This window comes from Rhyacophila brunnea, unplaced genomic scaffold, assembly GCF_057557595.1.
Source record: "Rhyacophila brunnea isolate RB1 unplaced genomic scaffold, BYU_Rbru_1.0 scaffold_22, whole genome shotgun sequence".
Lineage (NCBI taxonomy): Eukaryota > Metazoa > Arthropoda > Insecta > Trichoptera > Rhyacophilidae > Rhyacophila > Rhyacophila brunnea.
Window position 1 is genome coordinate 10,455,403 of NW_028232882.1, and position 24,431 is coordinate 10,479,833.

General features: G+C 33.8%; 1 protein-coding gene across 1 annotated transcript in view; it reads right to left on the reverse strand.

Moving 5' to 3' along the window:
• Window positions 1-4,980, reverse strand: part of LOC147070031 (allatostatin-A receptor-like) — a 92,390-nt gene extending 87,410 nt beyond the window's left edge. Inside the window, exon 1 of the mRNA XM_085949965.1 lies at window positions 4,138-4,980. Coding sequence (XP_085806091.1) covers window positions 4,138-4,980 — 843 coding nt within the window. The remainder of the gene's footprint in view (window positions 1-4,137) is intronic.
• Between the last annotated feature and the right edge of the window lie 19,451 nt (window positions 4,981-24,431).

The following is a 24,431-nucleotide window of genomic DNA, read 5'->3' on the forward strand; positions in this document are numbered from 1 at the left end:
GATTTGATTTTAGTAAGTATATTATTTTTATACGAATAAGTAAATAAAGCTTATATAAAGTTAATTTATAATATTAGTAAAAAAGAAAATAAAAAACTTATGATTTCCAATATTTATAAATCTCTTCAATTTTCATTTTCACCAAAGTCCCCTTGTCCATTCCCTCCATCAATGCTTCTGAAGTGTACTTCAAGGCTAGTATACTCCATGGATTTTATGGAGACAACTTTTGAAAGCGTATTTGCCAAAGATGTCGCAGACATGTTATGAGAGTGACCACTTTAAACTGGCATAAAACTTTTATAGTTTGAAAATTTCCGCTGAATTTCTCTACGTCTCAAGACTTTTTCAAAAACTTCGAGCGTTTCGTGAAATATTTTCAATGTAAACTGGAAACTATGTTATGTCATATGGACGTATATGATTATGTAAATTCGGTTATTTGATTTCCATGGAAAATTATGTACCCAATGATATTATCACGTATATGGTCTTCAAGATATCCTGTTGCAATATGGATGTGGTGTTGGTTATTCCCGCTGCTCTTTTTCATGTGCACATTTTATTTACGAAGTCAATTATTATTAAACTCAGTTAAATCACGCTTCAGTGATTGGTAATCTCAGTCTTGGGTAACTACTCACGAACACAGATCAGTGTAATAAAACAGAAACGAAAGTCAGTCCCTATCGATTAAGACTAATTAAAAAGTCAAATTTGGTTTTAAAAAATATATTACCAATATTGAATGCGCATTTCACTTTAATGCTTACTTTGATAAAAATGTACCTATTGAAAAATTTTACACGTGTTTAAGTTAATTCCATATTTTTCCACACTCAAGAATAATTATACCTTCTTACAGCTAGACGCAAAAGGTATCCCACTTCCATTATTGTTCCTTCTTCTTTTCTTCTTATGACCATGTCCGATCCTAATAGGATCATATGGGCCTCCACAGAGTGGAGGTTTGTATTGACAGATTTTTGTTTTTACGAGAAATGGATGTCAGCCACTTGCTCAACCTATTAGGTCCATACTCTGACTCATACACAAATTGAAAAACAATATGTGTACTAGCCAGACCCAGGATTCGAACCTGGGACCCTCGACTCTATAGGCCGGCATTTAAGCCACTCGGCCATCGTGGGTGTACTCCTGCGCATCTATTCTATACACACGATTGCATTCGGCCGCTATGGCAGCTATCTAGGGTAGGTTTGTATCGAAGTATTAACACTTATTGTAAAAATTACAATAAGTTAGCTGTTTAAACAGTCAAAACTGTCTATTTCGCTCTAAAATTTACCACAGCCAAAAGAGGTGCTGTTAAAACAAAGCACTTATTGTAACAATTACAACTAAATTATTGTTACAGTAAATTCTAATACTTCGATACAAACCTACCCTAGATAGCTTCCGTAGTGGCCGAAAGCAGTCTTGTGTATAGAATAGATGCGCTGATGGCTCACACCCAAGCTTACCTACCGGTAAAAAGCTTGATTAAGACCGAGTAGCATGTGGGACGAATTGGGTTTTTGTGTAAATATTTGTGTTGCTTAGATACATTATTATAAATTTCATTTTGGAGTTTGTAATTAATATACTCATATTTATTTTAAAACACGCAGGAAAAAAGTAATTAAATGAATATAATTTTCATAAAGCTGTCAACAAAATTTTATCTAAAACAATAAATAAAATTTAAGCGTTTCATTTTGTTTAAGATAATTAGTTTTATCTGAAAACGGATCTTCGTTGACAACGAGAACAAAGTACTCTTAAATTTTGTTTCAAAAATAGCTCTACTTTGTACAGTGTTAAATTTTCACAATGATACCTTTTTCTATGGAAGTGCCGAGCAATCAATATGTCTCAAGTAAGTGCCGAACAATGGAGACACCTATCAAGTCATGCGATAGGAAAATTTTAAGCGCTGCAGCCAGTAAAAGTGGCTCACAAACCGGTAGTTTTCAATATTTTCGTTTCACGGCGCCTTTATTGTATTAAAAGTGTTTTTATGGCCCCCTAAAAACATACCAGTTCGGTTAGTCTATTTTTCTCAATGCAGATTCTCAAACATTGTAATCAAACTAGACACAGCTTTGATTTTTAATACAGCCATCAGCGCATCTATTTTATACACAAGACTGCTATAGGCCGCTATCGGCAGCTACCTATCGAGGGTAGTTTTTAATTTTTAGTATAGAAGTATTACCTACGAGTGCTCCTGTACAAGCAATTGCGATCTTTCGCAACGGTTGTAATTATTAGGATTGTTGGTGTCCGTCTATGTCGTCCATGTATTTTAGACAAGCTGCGTCAGAATATTAAAGCAAATATTTGATGGCCATGATCATAAGTTCCACGGTTTTCTACTGACACAGGCTTTGAGTGCTGAAGAATGCAGAGAGGTGTGGGGGCAACCCTTTGAGTCATGAGGTCCTAACGAAGAAGAAGTATTATTTTATTCACCTAAGTTATTTGTATTTTGAGAGACGTTGATGTTGAGACGCGATGGGTGGCGGTAGGCGGTTAAGGACACTTACGTGAAACATGAGTTCGTGTAACGTATTTTATCAAATGACGAGTTCTTCGTTGAACATTTCACCGTGGAGTATATTTTTATACGTATGCTATAACATGTGGTGAAGATGTCTTTACTAGGTTAGGTTAGGTTAAGTTAGGGTTAATCTAATTGGAACAGTACTATTTGCAAACTATCACCGCATTTTGTAAGATACGTATAAATGTATTCCACGGTGAAATGTTCAACGAAGAACTCGTCAATTGATAAAATGTTATACGAACTCATGTTTCACGTACTGCGGCGCACGAATAAGTGTCCAACGATGAACTGCATACGTACAACTTAAATGTAACCGTACTAGTGTTGCCCAGTCTCAAGCAAGTATGTAAATGCCTACGGCCCCTTGGCACAGGTCGCAGCGCACACTTTGAAAATCACTTCCCTGCGGCTTCGTCGGGAAAGTGGCACTCGATACAAAATGAAAACGACAGTGCGCTGCACATTATCGATAAGGTAAAATGAATATTACGCTTCTCGAAGACTTGTACTTAGTGTAAAGTGAACTGCAATATTAACCACTCCTATAACCGCCACCACTGTGTCGCTTCGAGAATTATATTATTATTATTTTTTATTATATAAACAAAACTCGACGAAGTTCAGTATAATAAAATGCAATGCAACATTATTTTATTTACAAGCATAGATTAATGAACATACTTTCATAATTTTGAAAACACTTCTGAGAAAATATATTATAACCAATAGAAAAAAAGTAAGACACCCCACCCCGCAGGAATCGTAACTGCATCTCTCGGGTATCACGCCCACACACATTGGTCACTATGCTAAAGGAGTCATACTTAATTACGATAACTTTTAACAATTGGCTTTTTAAAACTACTATTGGCGATTGGGTTTTGTATTTTAAATCAAAGTAGGTATTACTTTAAATTACTAGCCGACGTTACGGATCACACCAAGATTTTTTCTATTGGTTATAATATACTTTCTCAGAAGTGTTTTCAAAATTATGTAGGTATGTTCAATAATTATAATATTAGGTACATTCTTAAATCTTGTGAATTATTCGTTGAATAAAAAAAAAGTTAATAAAAATTATTACCAAAGTCTTAGGAAATTGCTCCTGGGATACTTTTATCAATTTTAAAGGTCACTTGACGTTCGTTACGCCACGGTATATGCCTACAAAACGGGTGTGGAGACGTGGCGGTAGGTGGAGGGAGCAAGCAAAATAGATTATGATTTCTTATCAAAATTAACAAGACAGGGAAAATATATCATTGGAATTTTAAAATCTTCGTGTTAAATGGCTTCTTTGTTTCCGCGTCTGTCATATTTTTTTGTCTTGACGAGAGTTAGCAATACTGACGAGATACTGTCAAATATCCTCGGAAGAAGTACTGGTCATAGTCTATATTACTTGAAAAGCTGTATCATAAGAGCATCTAAGCATTTTATAGCTGGTTTTTATAGCTGGTCAGGTCACGACAAGTTTCCATATTTATATACAATATGTAATAATATGCCAGTTGAGCAATAATGGAAAGTGAGAAAAATAAAGTATTATGAATTTGTTCACTTACGTGTATTGGACACCAGCAGAAAGCGAATGCAGCTACAACGACCAGCACCATCCTCGTGACACGCCGCTTCCCCCTGCGCCCTTCAGCCGATAGACGTCCTCCTGGAGCGGTGCGCCAAAGCCTCGCCAAAAGCCTCACATAAAGCCCGCAAATCAGCGCCAGAGGTACAGCATAAGATGATGCTAAGAACGCCAAGTAAAACGCTGGCTTACTGCATGATCCTCTATCCAGAAACACGCATGAAGACTGCGACCTTCCATGATGCCAGTACTCTTGTTCTCCATGACAAACCGCCACGGGAGCTGCGGTGCTCAGTATAATAACCCAGACCAGAGCGATGGCACGTAATGCATTACGTTCAGTACGCACTGCCATAGACGCTACTGGATGGACCACTGCCAAGAATCTATCAAGTGACATTAACACCAACGTATAAACTGAAGCATGAGCTGTCACGACTATTAAATACTGCACCAGCTTACACCAAGCGTCTCCAAAAGGCCAACGTGTCACAACGTAATCCGTAGCCGTGAACGGCACACAAAATATGACAAACAACAAATCAGCTATTGCCAAGTTGATTATGAGTAGATTAGTCGTTGATCGCATGCCAGGATTAGAAGCGACTACTAGTACAACCAATGCGTTTCCGAGAAGTCCAGCTAATCCGATCAGGCCGAAGAAAACTGGGACTGCTGTAGAAACGAGGCGCTCCAAGGCTCTCTCTTCTCCCCCGAATACGGCGTACTCATCCAGCCAGCTTAGGTTATGGCCACAGAGCTCTGAGCCTACTCCTGATGTAATGTTACCACACCAAGAATACTCATTCATTAGTAGATCCATTTTTAAGTTTTCGTTGTTCGTGTCGAACATAGCGTCCGTAATTAAAAAGAATTTTCGAGCTTATAAGTATTATTCCGTAATATTAAAATATATTTAAACTTCAATTAAAACTAACACGAATTTATTCATATTATAAATAAATATATCAGTAAGGTTTCGTATATTATGATGATTCAATAATTAATAATGTTGTTCTTTAGTATTAATTTTATTGTTTAGTAACAATTTAACACCTTACGGTGGCTAGCTGTTGTTTTAAATTAATATTCCACATGTATCACGTGCTCATTTGAAAGTTTGTACTTAATTATATTCGTTTGTTTTATAATCTCGATTGTTAAGTAAATATTATAAGTAATGTGGCATTTTTAAAATAAATACAGTAATAAATTCGGTACCACTTAATGTTTATGACGTATACTTGTCACTGAGCAAATATTATAGTACTTCTAATACCTTATTATAACAATTATTTACTTGTGTTCATAATTTTAAATCATTGTTTAATAATATGTGACGTATTAAAAAAACTTTTAATGCAACAATTTAGTTGTTAGTTATTACTAATAAAATATTCAATACTACAAAATATAGTTACAAACACGTATATTATAAACTTTTAACGATACAAATTCATCATAACATGTACATAAACTAACACATTTAATATTAAAAAGCTCATTTTTTTATTATTATCCACTCTCTCATTTCATTTTCAAAGTTCGAAATTGTATTTTACACTTTAATGCACTCTCATTTTATGAGGTGAATCTTTAATAAATGACAGTTGGAGTACTTTAATATGAACGTAATATTTCACGTGTTTTCTCTTAGATATGAATTTAATTCAATGTGGTTATACTCTCACGGCATAAGTGCAATTTCAATTCTATCTAATGCACTCCATAAATCATAGAATTCAATTCAATACTTTTACCGAGAACTTTGATTACGTAATATTATATTATACGTAACAAATTATTTATTACTAAACTTGCTAATGATTAATGTTGTTTTACAAATCCGTAATAGAAGATCCATTTTTTAACTGACTTGGTAGAATATTTACTGCACAAAGTAAATGTTATATTGGTTTTATGATGTACCTACCTAAATACTATTATACAGTTTTAGTGCATATCTTTTTCAATCTAAATGTCATCCTGTCAATGACTTGAATTAACTAATTGTAATATCCATAATATTATGAGTTTATTGGAAAGATAATTATCATGTGCTTTGTCTAAAAAACATTACTATTACAAGAAATAGCTTATTATATTTAAAGACAAATGATTGCCAAATTAAAAAAAAAATATATATATATATATATAAAACTTAACAATTATAAACACCTTTTTAGGAAAAAAATACCCCACTTACAAATGCAATACTTGTACATGTAAATGATTTTTAATTAAAACTTGGATGCAACGTACGTTTAACCTTGCATTTATTTAAGTATAGATACTTTGATTCAATTATGAAACTTTTTCAAGCTGATTTCCATCATGATAATTAATATACAATTTTAGCCATCAAAATGTCTAATGTACCTATATTTAGTATTTATTTTAGTTGGATTTACAATCCGATGTAGCCACTTCACAAAGAGGTGTTCCAATAGATCAACTGCTTGAAATTATTATGTCCTAACACATACTAAATAATTAGCATGTCAATCTCTCAGATATGAGGTCTGAACCCGAAACGATTTTATAGACTGGTACGTTATCGCTCGGTCTTGGGTCTTCGGCTTTGTTAAACTAGACTCAAAACAAAATAATATAATTGAAAATTTGATTTAGAAAAAAATGTTATAATGTACTTTATTTGCCAAACCCTTCATATATAAAAAAATCTTGTTACTAGAGTAACTCTGTTAACTTTAAAAGCTTTCGTTTTATAATATCACATATTATCAAAATAATTACTCAGACATCATTTGTATTTTCCATCACAAATATAATAATAGTTATTACCCGTATATTTTGAAAATTGTAAAATTCTTTATGAGCTTGTATTAAAAACATATTATTACCGTTGACACTTTTATAGTAACTGTCATTAATTTTGTGAATTAAACATAATGTTTGTTATATTCCACGTTTTCTTTCCATTTGCAGCAGGCTGGAATCTGAAATAAAAGAAACGACAAATTAAATTAAAACTATAGTGTAATACAATAATTATTATCATGAAACATTATAGACTATAGATACACTAGTATAAGTTGTTCGCTGATTGAGGGCGCCACATGTTAACATTTGACATAACATTTTTTTATATTGTGATGAGCTTAGTTCTAAATTCGAACACCTGAGTTATAGTAAAAGCTAATTAGATTACGATTTTTTTTAATGCGTAATGCAAATGATATGACAGCAACAACATTCATTTATTTTATCGAGTGTTCAATATAATATAATTAACGCGCGTGTTTGAACATGTACCTAACCGATTTTTTAAATTTTTTTTTTTTAAACGGTACATGTTCAAACACGCGCGTTAATATAATTTTACTCCCTACTTCAATTATAGTTTGTCAATTTATGGCTACGGCCGTATGTTGTAGCTTAACCACTGGGGGATGACAAAAGAAATGGCGTATTTCAAAAAAAACACTACCTTATTTTTAGGTCAATAATTATTATAAAGCAATCATAATTCGTAAAATATTTATCACACTTGAATGGTCAAAAACATAGCTTATAATAAGTATCTTTAGAATTATCTTCAAATGTGTTAATCTTGCCAATTTTTTGAATAATAAAATGCCTAATTCTTGTAAAATTTGGGATCTCAGAGATTATCAATATAATTTTTTATCGTAAATATTTTACTAAAATTATCTCTTCATTAATTATACTAATGGTTTTATAAATGCGTTTAATACTTTGGACGCGGAAGACGCACACGGTGCGTAATGACCAGGCGGCCGATCGATGTAATTAACGTGCATTTTAAAGGGGGCAATTAAAATCTCATTATCTATTCAGCAGCGAAAGCGTTAATAATTAATAAATGTAAAAAATCTTAACACCACTGCACATGCATGTACCGAAATATGACTATATTCTAAAACATTAGAGCGAGAGGTTTAAAAGAATACTATTTTATGTAATAAAAATACTTTATGCAGTCATCAAATATTTAAAATAAATATAAAGGATAATAAGGCTTCAAAATTATATAAATACATTATCTACAACGTTTAAGGAATGTCCAGGATCATGGTTTGAAAATACAAAAAAAACTTAATTTTGACCTACGACGAGCATGTCCCCCCTTAATTTTTTAATGTATTATTAAATTAAAATAAATTCAATACAGACTAAATTGATATTATTATTTAACTAGGTAGCACTATGATATAATATGAAATTATTTTTTCTTTTTTTTATATACTTACACAATTATACTGTTTTATAAACATTTCTTTGTTTTTAATAAAAAGCGGATCATAATTATTGATTGTACACATCATTCAATTATAAATTCCTGGTGAAAACACATCGCACCGCATTGTCATTTTTTTAAAAATATTAATAACCACGTCCTTGCTTTTTCGTACAAGGTGGCTGTTAGTAATTTTTGAACAATCACAAACGTTCAGGCGTTGAGAAAAACAGATAAATATTTTGTCCTCACCAGGATCGAACCCAGAACTCTCGGATGGAAGGCCAGCGCCTTACGCACTGCGCCACGAGAGCCGCCTATTGTCATTATATTTATTATATTGTACCGATTGTACCCTTGTTATTATTTAAACAATAAATAAACGCTCGCTCTTCCATCATCATGACATTTACAACCGTCTTTCACCTGTATTACCTATCCACTGTAGAAGTGGACAGGTAGTCTTTAAATTTCAAAATAGTCGGAATTCTCAATATTATGTAGGTAATTGACCAACTTTATTTCGCTCTAAAACCATTAGCACGGTCATAAGAGGCCGTGTTAAAAGATAGCACGTTTGACGGTTAACTTCCTATAATAATTAACTGCCTGATGTTTATCACATTTATCACATTTGTTATTTCTTTTGGAGTTAAATGATAGGTTAGAATGGCCTCGTACCAACAACACAAATATAGACCCCTCCAAACTAATCTGCCCCGCACAACACTCTGTCTTAATCGAGCGTATCACGAGGCCCTACGTTTGGATGTGAAGTATCAGCAGTTTTTATGCCTGGGAATGTCTCAGGAGCAGATGCCCAAGACTGAGGCCGCCACGCTCTCAAGTGAGCTTTGACTGAGTTTACTGAAAGACGTACTTAATAAAAAGTGCCGTGGGAGAGAAAGGCATGGAGACTTAACAGAAAGAAATAAATTTAATGATATATAAGATTTTAAAAAATACGGACAAACAAAATTATGTGAAGAGATCTTCACGTCCTTAGTAAGACACCGCAATTTTTTTTAAATGTAATATAATTGGCCTTTGCGGCCTCGCACCGATATTGAGAATTAATGAAAAAGCTTGAAAAGGTATAGATATGCCAAAAACTGGAATGACAACAACTTGTGCTTGACACCGTTAACCCACCATACCAAAGTGCGTCATGATATAATATCTAAGTAGGTGTGTTATTATTTTTACATTTTCCACGCGCGAAACCCACTTAAACATTTTGCAAAACTTCCGTTATAAGATTTCGTAAATTTCATAGGATAATAACAGCCCCACATCCTGAAAATAGCTGAAACTTTTAAGCTTATAAGTAACTTTGCTTATATTTTTTGTCGTGATTTTGATACGGGATTATCCTCTTAGCCATAAAGACGGAGATAAGATGTGGAAATTTTCACAGTGATCCAATATTAAATTCTAAATATTAAGCTTCCCTCAGAAGCTGCGTAAAAGCTCGGCGGTTTATACCGCGTTTATATCTCGAATCGCAACATACTTGCATGGTGCAGAAAACATATTTACAATTACCAATCATCCCATTTTAAAGTAAGTATTATGTATCCGCATTAATCACATTTTATCTCACGATACTGTTTTTCTTAATCATTTTAATTCAGCCTTGCCTACTATACTAACAAATATTACACATTTTCACACTGGATTCAGTTTTCACTTTTCTATAAACGCCAAAGCACAAACGTGGCCATCTCCATCATAAGTAAAACCGAATAAATCAACTTTTTTTCTTTTTGCGGTTAATTTTTACCCATTAGTTAATAATTTCCTAATTGATAATTGTATTTAACTTAACAAATACGATTTAAACAATAGTGAATAATCACAAATCATTAACAAACAAGAAATTTACTGTTTAATTTTGAAAATGGCCATATTTGTTTTCTATCATCTGGATTTAACCAGGTTTGAAATAAATACTATTGGACATGTTTTGTTTTACTGGACAATATTTGACAATTGTTAAATAATAATATTTCACTTAAAAACTTGAAGAGTACTTACACACACACACAAAGCATTTGACTATGGGAGCCATTTTGATAAAATGCCATGAAATAATTGGCCATTTTGAAAAAGTGCTACGTCGTGATTGGCTAAGACGAATGTGACAATTTTGGTATAATAAATCAATGGATATAACTAGCTGTCATTATTATCACATATTAATTGATAGGTACCTACGACTTGATACTACAAAACACTTACTTGTTAACCTACTTTTACATCATTTGAAATTGTATTTAAATATATACGATATTATTGTATTTCTAATTTACTTACCTATTTTCTATCCTACATATTATAAATACGAGGGTGGGTCAATAATTCCTTAGAAAAAAGCATTAAAACAGTTTTTATTTTTGTATTTTTTTTTTATTTCTCAACATAATCTCCTTGGAGCTCAATACACTTGGTTAGACGTTTCTCAATTTTTTTTAAACCGTCAGAAAAATAAGTTTTCGGAAGGTCCTCAAAATAAGCATTTGTCCGATCGATGACTTCTTCATTTGAAAAAAAACGTTGTCCACTTAGCCATTTTTTTAGGTTTGGGAAAAGGAAAAAGTCACTGGGGGGGGGGCTAAATCTGGCGAATACGGTGGGTGGTCGACCAATTCGAACTTCAATTCTTCAATTTTAGCCATTGATCGTAAACATGTGTGAACACTGTTAATAATCCCCTGTTATTGTTTTTCTTTTTTCCAAATAGTCAACGAAAATAATTCCACGTGCATCCCAAAATACAGTAGCCATAACCTTACCAGCTGATTTTACGGTTTTCGCCTTCTTTGGACATGGTTCGCCTTTCGCAATCCACTGCTTTGACTGTTCTTTCGTCTCGGGAGTATAGTGGTGTATCCATGTTTCATCTACAGTCACAAAGCGATGAAAAAATTCATCCGGATTGCGTTGCATGAGCGACAACAGGGCTTTAGAGGCCACCACCCTATTGCGTTTATTGTCGACTGTGAGCAAACGCGGCACCCATCTTGCAGAAACTTTTTTCATGCCCAATTTGTCATGTAAAATAGAAATGACGCTACCTTTTGAGATCCTTGTAACCTCAATTATCTCACTCAACTTTAATCTTCGGTCACTTAACACCATATCGTGGATTTTATTGATCATTTCTGGTGTAGTCACCTCTACAGGACGTCCTGAGCGTGGTTCATCCTTTGTTGATGTACGACCACGTTTAAATTCATTTAACCAGTTATAAATAGTCGCAAGTAAAGGAGCAGATATGCCGTGAACTAAATCCAACTCATTTTTTATTTCCTTTGCTGTTAACCCTTTTATATTAAAATGTTTAATAACAGCTCTAAACTCAATTTTCTCCATTTTCCATTTTTCCATTTTCCACAAGCAATTTTTTTTTAAATGTACGAGAAACACACAACAACCCGACCAATCTGATTGAAACTTCGCAGCATACTGAATCAGTAGTGCCGCTGCATGAAAACAAACCGCTTACAGTACTAGTCGCGCCACTTGTCGGCTTTTCTAAGGACTTATTGACCCACCCTCGTAAATAAATAAATATTTTCTACTGTATTTCCCTTGTATTCCAACGGTTATTATTACGTAATTATGTTTATTACTACGTTTTCATTAATTCGTATTCTTGTTTGTCCAAGATTTGTATTGGAATATTGAAGATTTTTAACTAACTTCCCGACTAGCTAGACATTTTAAACTTTTATAATATATCAGAACACGACGACAATGCATTCTTTTAATACTATTAGCCATCTTTAAGCAGAATTGAATTCATTTCCAGTTAATTCTGTTTTGTATGGAAAGTTATTTCGGAGAAAATTCGAAAAAAGTAAAACAATATTATTGGTTGCTAAGGGGGTCATAGCAACTAAATTATTAATATATACGTGCGTTACTACCGAAAACAATATGAAATGTCAAAATGACATTTCAGTATTCTATATTTATTCAGTATTTCTATCAAGTACAAAAAAGTAATTATTAATACATAGAATTGTCAAGTTTATATGATTTATATAAAAAGTTATTTTTATCTTGTAATTATTAAGTATTTTATTTAGACATGAATGTGATCTCAATGCTATACGGTCATTTATCTTCGATAAAATAGTACAATTTTCCGGATACGATATTTTTTCAGTTTACCATTTATTTAGTGACCCGCTATAAAAATCCCTGTGAAGTCAAGTCTGGGGACGGCGACCAATAGGTTGGGAACTCATGGTTTATACAATGGGAAGTACCGATGACAGGTAGACTTAGAATGCTCATTCGCAATAAGACTATTTACAGATAAGTAGACGTGGAAATCGGCATGCGGTGGAATTTCCCAGCCAAGATATTAACAATTACGATTCGGCCAAACCAACCAAATTTTCAACCACAGACCACGAACAAAGCCGCTTGCAAACCCCATGCTTTTCTATCTGGTGTGAGGCAGGTAAGTATTTTACTCCCTTACATTATTATATCGTCGTTGCGCTTGCAAAATCTGACAAACATTTTTTTTGCGTTTTTACATTTTTACGCTATGTGATAGAACGAGACGCGACGGACGGGCCTGTAAAACCCGTTTTCTAATATCAACGCTAGTTTAGAAAAATGCAAAATAAGCTATGTATTTTCACTTAAAAATGGCTTGCAAAATACGCTATGAATATTCCGGTCATATATCACATTTTAAAGTAAAAAAAGTTACTATTAATTGCGCCTGTTAATGACACATGACGGAGTTTGCACTGACCTTTGCTTCAGAATGCGCCTTTTACTATCAGTGCTAGTGCACATAGCGGATTATTTACGTTTGTCAACAAATACTATTTAAGCAATAAAAAAGTGTAAAATAACATTACATTGCACAATCATTTGTGTTTCCTTAAAGAAGAGTGTTAATTTTAAAAGCCCGGTAAGTAGGTATATGTACAACTGTTTATTATAATCTAATGTAAATTTATCGATGTGCTATAATAAAATTGTTTAATTATTTATCCATCCTACTCTGGATATTTTTATTTCCCCTTCACTAGATAATTATTACTTATTTATATGTCAAATTTGGGCTGGGAAGATAAAGGTTTGTTAGATACAGACTATTGGCTTGGTTAAAGATGTTTTACGCATAGAATTAATATCATTAAATTATGCAATTACCATTTTTTACCCGGGGCAAAATCCGCTATGTCTAAAATACGCGGTAATTTAAATCCGCTATGTGCTGCCTCAACCACAAAACGGATTTAAAGACCCAAATAAAACAAGCTATGTGGCTTTTACACAGAAAAAAAAATATTACGACTAAAGTGTTAAATATTGTATTATAAAATGTCATTTATACTGAATCCGAAGTAATTATCTAATTTTCAGTTTATTTGCTTTGTAAAAAACGTGAGGCATTGTTGAGTAAATCAGTTTTTTCCTTCTCCTGAAAAGTTGTGTTTTATTACATAGCGGATTTTGCAAGCGCGACGACGAATATTGTAAATACAGATTATACAGGATATTCGACTTCTTGGATAAGCAGTGATATCTAACTTTATAAAGGTATTATATACTATAAAGCAGTCTTTCTCAAAGTGGGCGATAACGCCCCCTTGTGAGCGCTGGAGGCTTTCAGGGGAGCAGTAGAAGGTTCAAAAAAAGTTAGGGGGCGTTAAGGAAATCTAGAGGGGCGACGGCAGACAAATTCTATCTATAAAAATCCGACGGAATCTAGACACGACACCACTTGAGATGCGATTTACTACTCGAATGCTTGGAGTCCCGTATAGACGGTTAAATCATCAGTCGCTTACGCATGTAATAATGTGGACGCAGTATACATACATAGATGCATACAAAAGTTTTCGGTCGATCGCAATCCCATCCCGCGGCGACTTACGGCTGTTTTTAAGTGAATTCGAGCTAGATATTAACAAACTCGTCGAAATGCATCAGATTCATCCTTCACATTAGATATAAGTTTTAAATTCAAAGCCTTCTTTTAATGTTAATAAAAATACTTCTAAATATGATTAAGTATGAGTTTTATTTCCTCTTATTGAAACATTCTTTGATCTCAGAAATAGGATATGGGTCACACCCTATCTATCCTATCCATATATTAATGCATGTTTACACATTATATTTGCAATAACTTTTTTTAAGATACACAACAGATGGTAATGTAAAGGTAAGTTAAACATATGGCGGGCACTAGATTTTTTTAAAATTCAAAGTGGGCGGTGGTCGAAATAAGTTTGAGAACCTGTGCTCTATAGTATTGTATTTTAAAATTAGAGCAATACAATATATATTCATATTTAACATATATTGCCGAGCAACGAAAAGCGATCTGGTGCTACATTATCTCCATACATAGGTACAGAGTGACGCACACTTAATTTTCCGCCCCTGTGGGGGGCGCTCCCATAAAGAGTAGTGCCTCCCAGCCGCTCGGTCTGATCCTGGCAGTCAATGTACCACCGGTTAGATGATTACGACCCTCGACAAAGCAGAACAATATTTAATATATGTAGAAGTCCCGCAGTTTGCTCTGGAAGGTCCCACCACTTCTCAGGGTGAACTGTGGAAGAGATAAGTCGGTCACAGACCATGTACATATAGGTAATAAGATAATAGGATTATATTTTGACTAAATATAATATGCTTAGGTAAAGGGTTAATTAAGATAGATTAAATATAAAATATGATTTGGTTGTAAGATAATTGGTAATGTATAATTGTAATATAATGGTTAATGAAATGTAATATGCAATGGGTTAGCGAAATAATAAAGTGGGACATATGGACGGGCGTTAATAGTATAATTATGGTAATTAATGTAATTAAGGTAATATTAATATTAATCATATTATGTACATCGATATCACTATATGTTTGGTTGATAGACTGACATCCGTCAACCTTATATAAATATGTATCATATGGCGGTATCGGTGTGAATGGGTAAGAAATACGACCACCCCTAACGGAATAAAAAGGCAAGATTCTAAAATCCGATATCAATCTGCTTGTGGATTCCGGGGGGCGTCTCTGCGACGCTTTGTTGCCCCGGGACCTGCGCGATCTCGTCTGCATAACTAATTAGAAATAATTAAGTTAATGTTAAATAATTAGTTAATAATAATCAAGTTAATTTTAAAATAATTAATTAATAATATTCGAATTAATTTTTAATTAATCAGTAATAAATGTGGTTATTTTTGTGGACTTCGAGATATAAATAAATCACACGTTTTCAAATGTTTTTTTGAATTTCGAGATTTAAATAAATGACTTTTCATAATTTACTTGTGAATTTCGGATGCGAACAATTCAGACCTTTTCCTTTTGGATAATTGTGGCTTGTAGACGTTAAATAATTTTGACATTCGACTTGTTGTGATTGTTTAACGAGAATCTAGTTACATATAAACATTATTTCATTGACATTTGATTATAAACTTTTGAATAAAGGGTGACCACAAGTTAAATTGTGTAACAACATTGATAATATACCAGTTATGAAGTTTAACCAGTGTTTTCTTGAGTTATCGACTTTCTTTCTCTACCGTAACTTCTTGGTTACTCCACGTCTATGAGATTCCTGCCTGTTCCTCCACATTAATGATCCTCCACTTCCAAGTGCCTGAGCTAGTCAGGAAGTCGGAGGTCTTCAAGAGTCTAAGTCTGAAAGATACAAAACGGACCATCAGAAGATTGGAAGCCTTAGAGTCGTAACTGTACCGACATACAATAAAGATTTTTTGTGCAGATTATATTACCAATTATGTGGCTTTAATACAGGTTGGTAAGCAACTACAACCTATAGCTTCAGTCAATCGCATAAAAACTGAATACATCGGATATTTGTCCGCTATGAGAAAATTTATATACTCTAGTTAGTCTAGTTAATGCAGAGAAAGACAGAAGAAAGGGCATAAGAAATTTCTCTTGACTACATAGCATTCACATGTGTGGTCAATGTCCAAGTGTTGTTAATCTGATATGACTGGATTTAAGACGATTTGGTCTCTAACCTTCGATTGGAGACGACATCAAATGAAGAAAATCCATTATTGTTTACTAATAAATATTTTGGACACAAAATTTGAAAACATTTCTGAGGAAATATAATATTATAACCAATAGATAAAATCTTTTTTGAAAAAAGTAAGACACCACTTAGAGGAATTGAGGCTGCATCTCTCGGGTTTCGCGCCCATGCACATAGACCACTATGCTATATGCGTCATACTTAATTGCGACAAATTTTAACTTATGGCTCTTAATCCTTTCTATGCCGCAATTAGTTAATTTATAGTAATTAACATAAGAATCGGTGTAATTAAGGCGTCCAAAGACGCTCTGGGCACTTAACCGGTTAATACTCTCTGAAGTGCTTTCCAAATTGAGTTAGCTTTTATATTATTTTAAATCAAAGTAGGTATTACTTTAATAACTAATCGACGTTACTAATATATTTTCTCAGACGTGTTTTTAAAATTATGTATGTTCAATAATTACCTAGAATGTTACATTCTTAAATCTTGTGAATTATTTGTTGAATAAAAAAAGAGTTAATTAATAATTAATATTATTTGTTAGAATCATTTTAAATACGTAATAAGGGTTTATAATGTTTTAAAAAGTTATAAATCATTTGACATGAGAATATAATATAGTTTACGTATATTTTGTGAGATTTTGATCATATGGGTTTATGAACGGCGCCTAATATAATATAAGGCCATAGAAAATACGCATTTTTAACCATAAAAAGCACGTAAAACTAATCCCAAAATCCTGGGATTCCAGTATTTTTAATTTCAGGATTTTTGGATCGAGTAAACGGCAAAATTGAAAACCCTAGTCGTAAATTGAGCTTCGAAGGGTTTATTTACTTACCTACATTCACGGATAGGGATTTAAAGGCCAATTAAAGTTAAAAAGTATTGTCTATAAAAAAGGAAAGTGTGCTCATTTGTACTCACTTGATAAAAACCAGGATATTGTGGTGAATAGGATGGGTGCCAAAAATTCATAGAAAAAAATCACCCAAAAGCAAGGACTATAAAACCAACATTAATCGTCAAAACATAATATTATTAAGAGCATACTTCAGTGAAACGGCAAATAATTTTCAACTATAGGTGCGACGAAATTTTGGACTCGCTGGCAATCGGAGAGCAAAAGTTGAGCTGGGAACACGTCAATTTGTTTCGTGATGGCGACGGGGCAATTAATTCTTAAATCGTTTCAAGATGACTAAAAAACGTTACCGATTTATTTGAAAAAGAAAACATGTCAATGAATATATTATTATTGTTACTAATAGAACAATAAATAGAACATTAAATGGACGCATATTGGATATATATGACAAATTATATTTCATTCGGCACGCGTCATTTGCACAATCCGCGCATCGCCTAGCTCTAGCACAATCTTTTTAGACCATGCCTCAGCTGAGGTATAGCCTTAAGTGTTGTTAAGTGAAGTGTTTATGGTATTAACTATATTGTAAAAATATATTGTTTGGTTATTACACTGTAATAGATAATATTATAATGATTAGTCAGTGAGATGTTGAAATTTCATCGATTTAGTGTTTCGTTGTTATTCATCAGTAGTAATATCTATTACCTTCTTATTTTCAGTAAGTATACCTTGCAAGTGTGCTCTTTTTCTCTGATCTCCATAGCCTAAATTTTTCTAAAAGTCACCCTTCGCCACTGCCATACGCAGTATCAAATCTAGGGTAGGTCCTGATTGATAGGGCGGGAATATTGTGGGAAATAAATTTAATCTTAACAAACGGTGTTTTTTTATTATTTTATTAAACTACTTTGCGGAAAATAATGTATAATTATTTACTATGAATAAAATAAATATATAGAGATATAGATTCATAAATTAAATATCTATTTTCCATAGTGTCAAATTATAGAAAACTCGGTAAGGAGCTGACCTCAATAATAAATTCTGCATATCCGTTTTTCACTTAGTCAGTCATCCATTGACACAAACGCCATAGCTGACTCGATTATTTCAATAAGAAGAATAATATTTTGATTGTATAAATAGCGAATAATAATTCATGTCACTCGAATCAAAGTACCTGGTTCATTACTATCTCAGTCTCTATATCGCTTCGCACAACATCTCATTGTACCGAGATTCGGACATCGGAACATTATCATAAGTATTTTAACATAACTAATATTGTACCTGTTTACACCGCAAATAAAACTCGCTTCCATCCTTGCATCCATCTTATATTTCTTCATCATTATCCTATATCAACTATACGTAAGTATAAAATACTGTAGTCTTTCGTTTTAAATAACAAAACAATGTATTATACTTAACACATTCAAAATATTTATAGCAGTTTTTAAGTTTAAAATTTCATAATATTTTATATCACTATAATTTTTTCATAATCTGAAACAATATTTCTTTCACCGCAAAAACTGTAACAGAATAATATGTCAGAATATTATGTTATATTTAAAATTTATACTCTGTGGTAAAATTGAAAATTGTCGGAGTGGGAGCGGATTCTATACAATGAAAAGAGTGTCTACATAACATCCTACGAAAAATGTTAGTCTTTATTGTGGGAAAAATGCTAAATCCATCTCTCTGTCAGGCAGGGCTCGAAATGTGAGAGGGTTAACCGGCACGGCGAAACGGTATCGTGTTAATTTCGATTTAAAACATAATATTATTAAATTGATTTTACTTTTTATATACCATGCGTTAGTAGCAAAAGGTGGAGGTAGGCTGTTAAGATCCGAAATAAATAGTGCACATTACACTTTGTTAGTCATACGCAATTGTTTTTATTGAACTCAGACTATAATAATTATTAACATATGGTATTGGTTAGTTTTTAAAAATCAATTAAACTCTGCTTAACCAAACCATAATAGTTTTGGTATATTTTGGGCGATACGACAAAATTGTGCACACTTTTTTATTATTAATAATTTGTTTTCGTTGGATTAAGAATGCATATAACACATATTTTTGGTTACTTTTTTTAAAATTCATTAAGCCCTGTCTAAACCAAACTTTAAATAGATAAAACATATTATTCTATCTGTATTCAAAGTTATGTATGATTTAATTGCATATTTTATGGATAGACTAGTATTTTTTGACTATTATTTATTATGGCTTGGTTGTCGTAGGGTTTAATTGTATTTTAAAAACTAACCAACACCATCTGTAAATTGTAATTTTATTTCAATGAATATATGATTTGTAAAATATTTGACGGTTTTCATAGGTGAATTTTTCCATTTCGATCGCTGGAAAAAGATGTTAAATCCATCTTACTGTCAAAAATTTTATAGCGCACAAAACGCGACATAATATTTAACTGTGGATGTGAAAATTTCACTGGATTTTATACGTCATTAAACATACCAGTATTATAATAATGGTTATGCTAAACGTTAAACTTTACAATGCAGCGCACCCCCAGTTTTTGGGGTATGATAGTAAAATCTTTGATAGCTTCTGTGAATCTGAGACGCATTTTAAAAGCTGTTTGCACGTTTCGATAGATCTTTACGTTTTATAGAATATATTTAAAAAGCCGACTTCAGATAATGCCTAAAAACTCAGCGGTTTTTAGTCTCAGATAACAAACACATTGTCATGTGAAAATATACATCTCGGTATTTTAAATAGGTTAAATCAAGCATATCCAACCCGTAGATCGTAAGATGTATTTTGATCGAACGCACCATATGTATACTGGAACTAAGTACTTATATAAAATGTATAAAAGTGTGTAGATTCAGTAATAATAATATATAATATTATCACCGGCCTTCTGCGCGCTCTGAAGCGGAGATGGCAGGCCGTGATAACGTCAAGGTCAAAGCGGGGGTGGGGGACAGAAACGCACGGGGTATTTGGTCAAGGCTGGTTTATTTCATCGTATTGCAGGGTAGTCGTTACAGATACAGGTTATTGTCGTCGTTGGCGGTCGGTTGGTAATTGGCGGGCTGCAACGTGGTGTCGCGGGCTTGGCTGCTGGGGCTTCGCATCCGAGGCGATGCTCGCTGTCCGATGGGAGGTAGGGTCGGGGCTTGCGGCTTGGCGTGCTGCCGATGTCAGATGTGGTCTTTTTGGCGGGCTGTCCGGAATGCTGGCTTGGCTTCGCGTCCGAGGCGAGCGAAGGCGAGAAGAGATTTTGCGGTCGATGCTGCTGGTTCGGCGGTTGATGTAAGAGAGATCCTCGCTGGTCGACGTATCAGGCAAGAGAGAGCTTTCGCGCCCATCCAGATCCAACTGCCAGATTCGCGGCGTCCTGTTTTATCCGTCGGTCGGGAAGCTCCCTGTTTTACCGACGGATTGACTAGTGGCGGCGCGAGCGGCCGTTTTTGATAGACCGCGTCTGTTTTGGCGGGATTTTGACGAATTTGAATTTCAAGGAGACGGGTTCCGCTCGGCCGAGGGTTGCGATCACCGCGAAGAGTGGACGTAGGCTGTGGTATTTTGGGAAATATGATGGTTCGGTCCGCCCTTTGAGGTAGTCTCCTGTGGGAGATTTCCATCTAGTATCAATATGATTTCATTGAAATATTTATAATGTTAACCATTCCTATTTTACCACGTTTTTATTAGCTCGTATTCTCGTAACTCGGTCATTGATAGACCATAGACAATAACGCAAACGGAAATTAGACAGTTATCATTGAGCCTTCCTAGGATACAGTTGTTTTTCGGCTTTCCTACAATGTAGTCAACATGCACCGGTTCCGTGTCTCTCACCATATCTAAATTCCAAATTAATGTAAACCTTCCAACTAGAACTAAGATCAATGCGACAGTCATTTCTTAGTGCCGTGTTAATCATGAATTTATTACTTCAAAATAAAACCAAGAAAATACCAACTCCGTGTATAATTTATCACTGCCTGAATATACCATGTCACACAGTCATCAAACAACCTTCTGAATTTAAACTTAACATCGGAGGTAAGAACAACACAACGTTCATCCTCCCGATAACCTATATAATTAATATAATAATATGCATAATGAAATCCTGCAGTTTTATGGATCCCATCACACTCAAGCGATACCTTAAGGCAAGGGATCACTTATATTGGGCATGATTAATCAAGTTTGCCTTTAAGGGAACCTGTCCCTTAAGCGAATTAAAAAAGATAAATGTACACGTGGCACAGAGAGCTGTCATCCCACTTTAGCGTTTTCCGAGCCAAACACGGACACCTAATTGAATTTAGCCATTTGCTTTACAAAAGTAATCCTAACAAATATTTTTTACATTGTAAAGTGATCTGCTTTTGGTCTTGTATAAATGTTATTAAAATTTAAGGTTGCTTTTAGGTTATAAATCAGAATGAAATAGTATTTTGTTTATAAATTAGCTAAATACTTTAGAGTGAGTCAGACCAAGCATTAATAACTGTTTGAGGGTTTGAGTCACAGGGGAGCATAGCATGTCAAGTTGGGTATATTTAAAAAAAATAAAAATCTCCTTTTCAGTCAGAAGTAGCTTTCTGTAAAATTTTCCATCAATGTAGCTGAAGAAAGTTTCAGTTTGTCACAAGTAGCATTTTTTATAAAACATCAACCAAAAACCCTTCTAACAGTTAGTATATTATATGGAATTAGACTGCGGCAAGTATTTATAACGTGACGCGTGGCCCTTTCGAGAACTACAATCCTCCCTAGCCGTTTCCTCTTCGTTCCCCTCGTCATGCAATCATTTGACGTTCGTTATTAATTGTTGTGCTTGATGCAAGTTTTTGTAATAATGTAAAAAAAGTGTTGAAAACTGGTAGCAGGAAGATTATAAGTTGTGTTACAACACTTACAACCTACTGCGAAGAAGAAAAAAATAAAGCGATCTCACTCGGTCTATAATTAATAAAGTCGGTGCAATGACAGGTAGATATTCTTTGACATTTCAGTGTTACCATATAACTAAAAATATCCCGAAAAATATTGTTGTCTCGTATTGTATTCGATATTCACATTCTGAACCAAAGTAGGGGGAAGAAACGTTTCCTAATACTGGAATTCCTTTTATAATATTTCGCAGCACCACGATGGTGGCCATGACACTTCAAGTTATAATTTTCGCAGTCTAGTATGCCAACGCGTTTATTCCATCGTACCCACTGCGAGTAAGCAATTATTACTTTAGAGTAACCAACGTAATATCAATTCGATAATTCGCGTTCCGTTAATAATTTTTTGCTTCACTTCAGGCTACATCTGTAATACCTATAGAAGAAAAAAAATCTTCAACATGTTTTTAAAATATAACTAAAAATCAAAGTATCACCTGTTTACATCATTCCAATGCTGGACGAAAGCATCTCCAAGTTAGTCAACCTTTTAACCATGTTTCATTCGTTCGAAAAATGTGTAGCTGTAGTATAATATCGATCAAATATCTTTTGTTTAATGTATGAAATTATTCTGCAATAATATATTCCCAGCGAATCAATTTCCAGCACACAACTCTTAGCTAGATCAGCAAGTTGATTGGCAATATTAGATACGGTATATTATTACATCATATCACAGCACATTATATCATTACGGTGTATTAGCCGAATAATCATTTTTCATGGTATCATATTTTCTTACGACTGTAATAATAAATAATATTTCACAAACTACTCGATTTAAAACGCTGACTCTATAATTAGTCCAATATGATTATGTACCTACTAGAATTTAATGTTAATGTATTCCTTTTTATTGTATAAATAACGAAGAATAATTTATCTAAATGTCACTCGAATCCAAGTACCTAGCTCGTAACTATCTCAGTAGATTATATGTACTATCATTGTATAATATACTATTGTACCGATACGTTGCTAATAAATCTCACCCTGCTATATCGTAGACTTCATTATCATCATCCTCAACCCACACATCGAATACCACAGTAGTGACCCAACAAATGCGTTTAAATGTCATAATATAAATTAAGCTTACGAACTGACTTGAAACCTACATACCTAAAATTACACACTCAAGAAAAAGAGCCGCTTATTGGAGCGCCGTTGGTTTATTTCTATACACTTTAACTTTATTTACTAAATTATATAATTATTTCTCGTTGTTTTTATTTTTAAAGTAACAACTGTCACTCTGACGTTTAATCGTTCGTTTACGTAAGGAATTGCAAATAGTCGACAATAATAAATTCGTTGCCTAAGCAACGGAACAATTCTACTATCAAACTTGCGTTTGTATACATCTGACTGATTCGCAGCTAACTTCATACTGTTGCGCACTTTCGTAACGGTGTGCGCGCGCAGCTCTCAATCACTCTTTACCAAACGCCCCAAAAGAAGTATAACTTCAAAAAGAATATATTATTGAATGCTTCGAAAACAAAATCATCTCAGGGAGCTCTTCGTGAACGCATCGAGGAGAACTTTTGTTCGTCACGACCATAGACTATAGATACATATAGACGCCACCCGTTGCATTGCTAAATGAAGCTACGTGCCGTGCGTTTGGTTTGTGGGCGAGCGAACGCATTCGCCTATAAATGTTCGAGACCATAGACCATTTCGCTAGTGCTCGCCCAAAGTGCTCGCACTAGACGCTCGGAATTAAAATATAATTTTCTGTTTTTTTACGTTATATAGTATTTTTAAGCGGTCAAAATGCAACCAATTAGGTAAATATATCCATAATTTAAGTTATTTCAAAGAAACACTAGGTCACACACTAGGTGAAAATAAATAATAATATACAAATAAATTGTCACGAACATGTATCAACTTACCTTTGAAACGTAATACCATCTTCTTGCTTATCAGTACGGCTACCATATTTTAATACAACATGCAGAACCACCTTTCCTACTTAATTAACTAAAAATATTTACCACTGACTTTATGTTTAACACAAAAAATAGCAAATTTAGCAACACGAACAACACGCTACGTGAAGCGATTCAGCACGATTTGCCAGCGATATTTTTGGAAACCAACTTAAAAATATGTAGACCTTTTATCTTA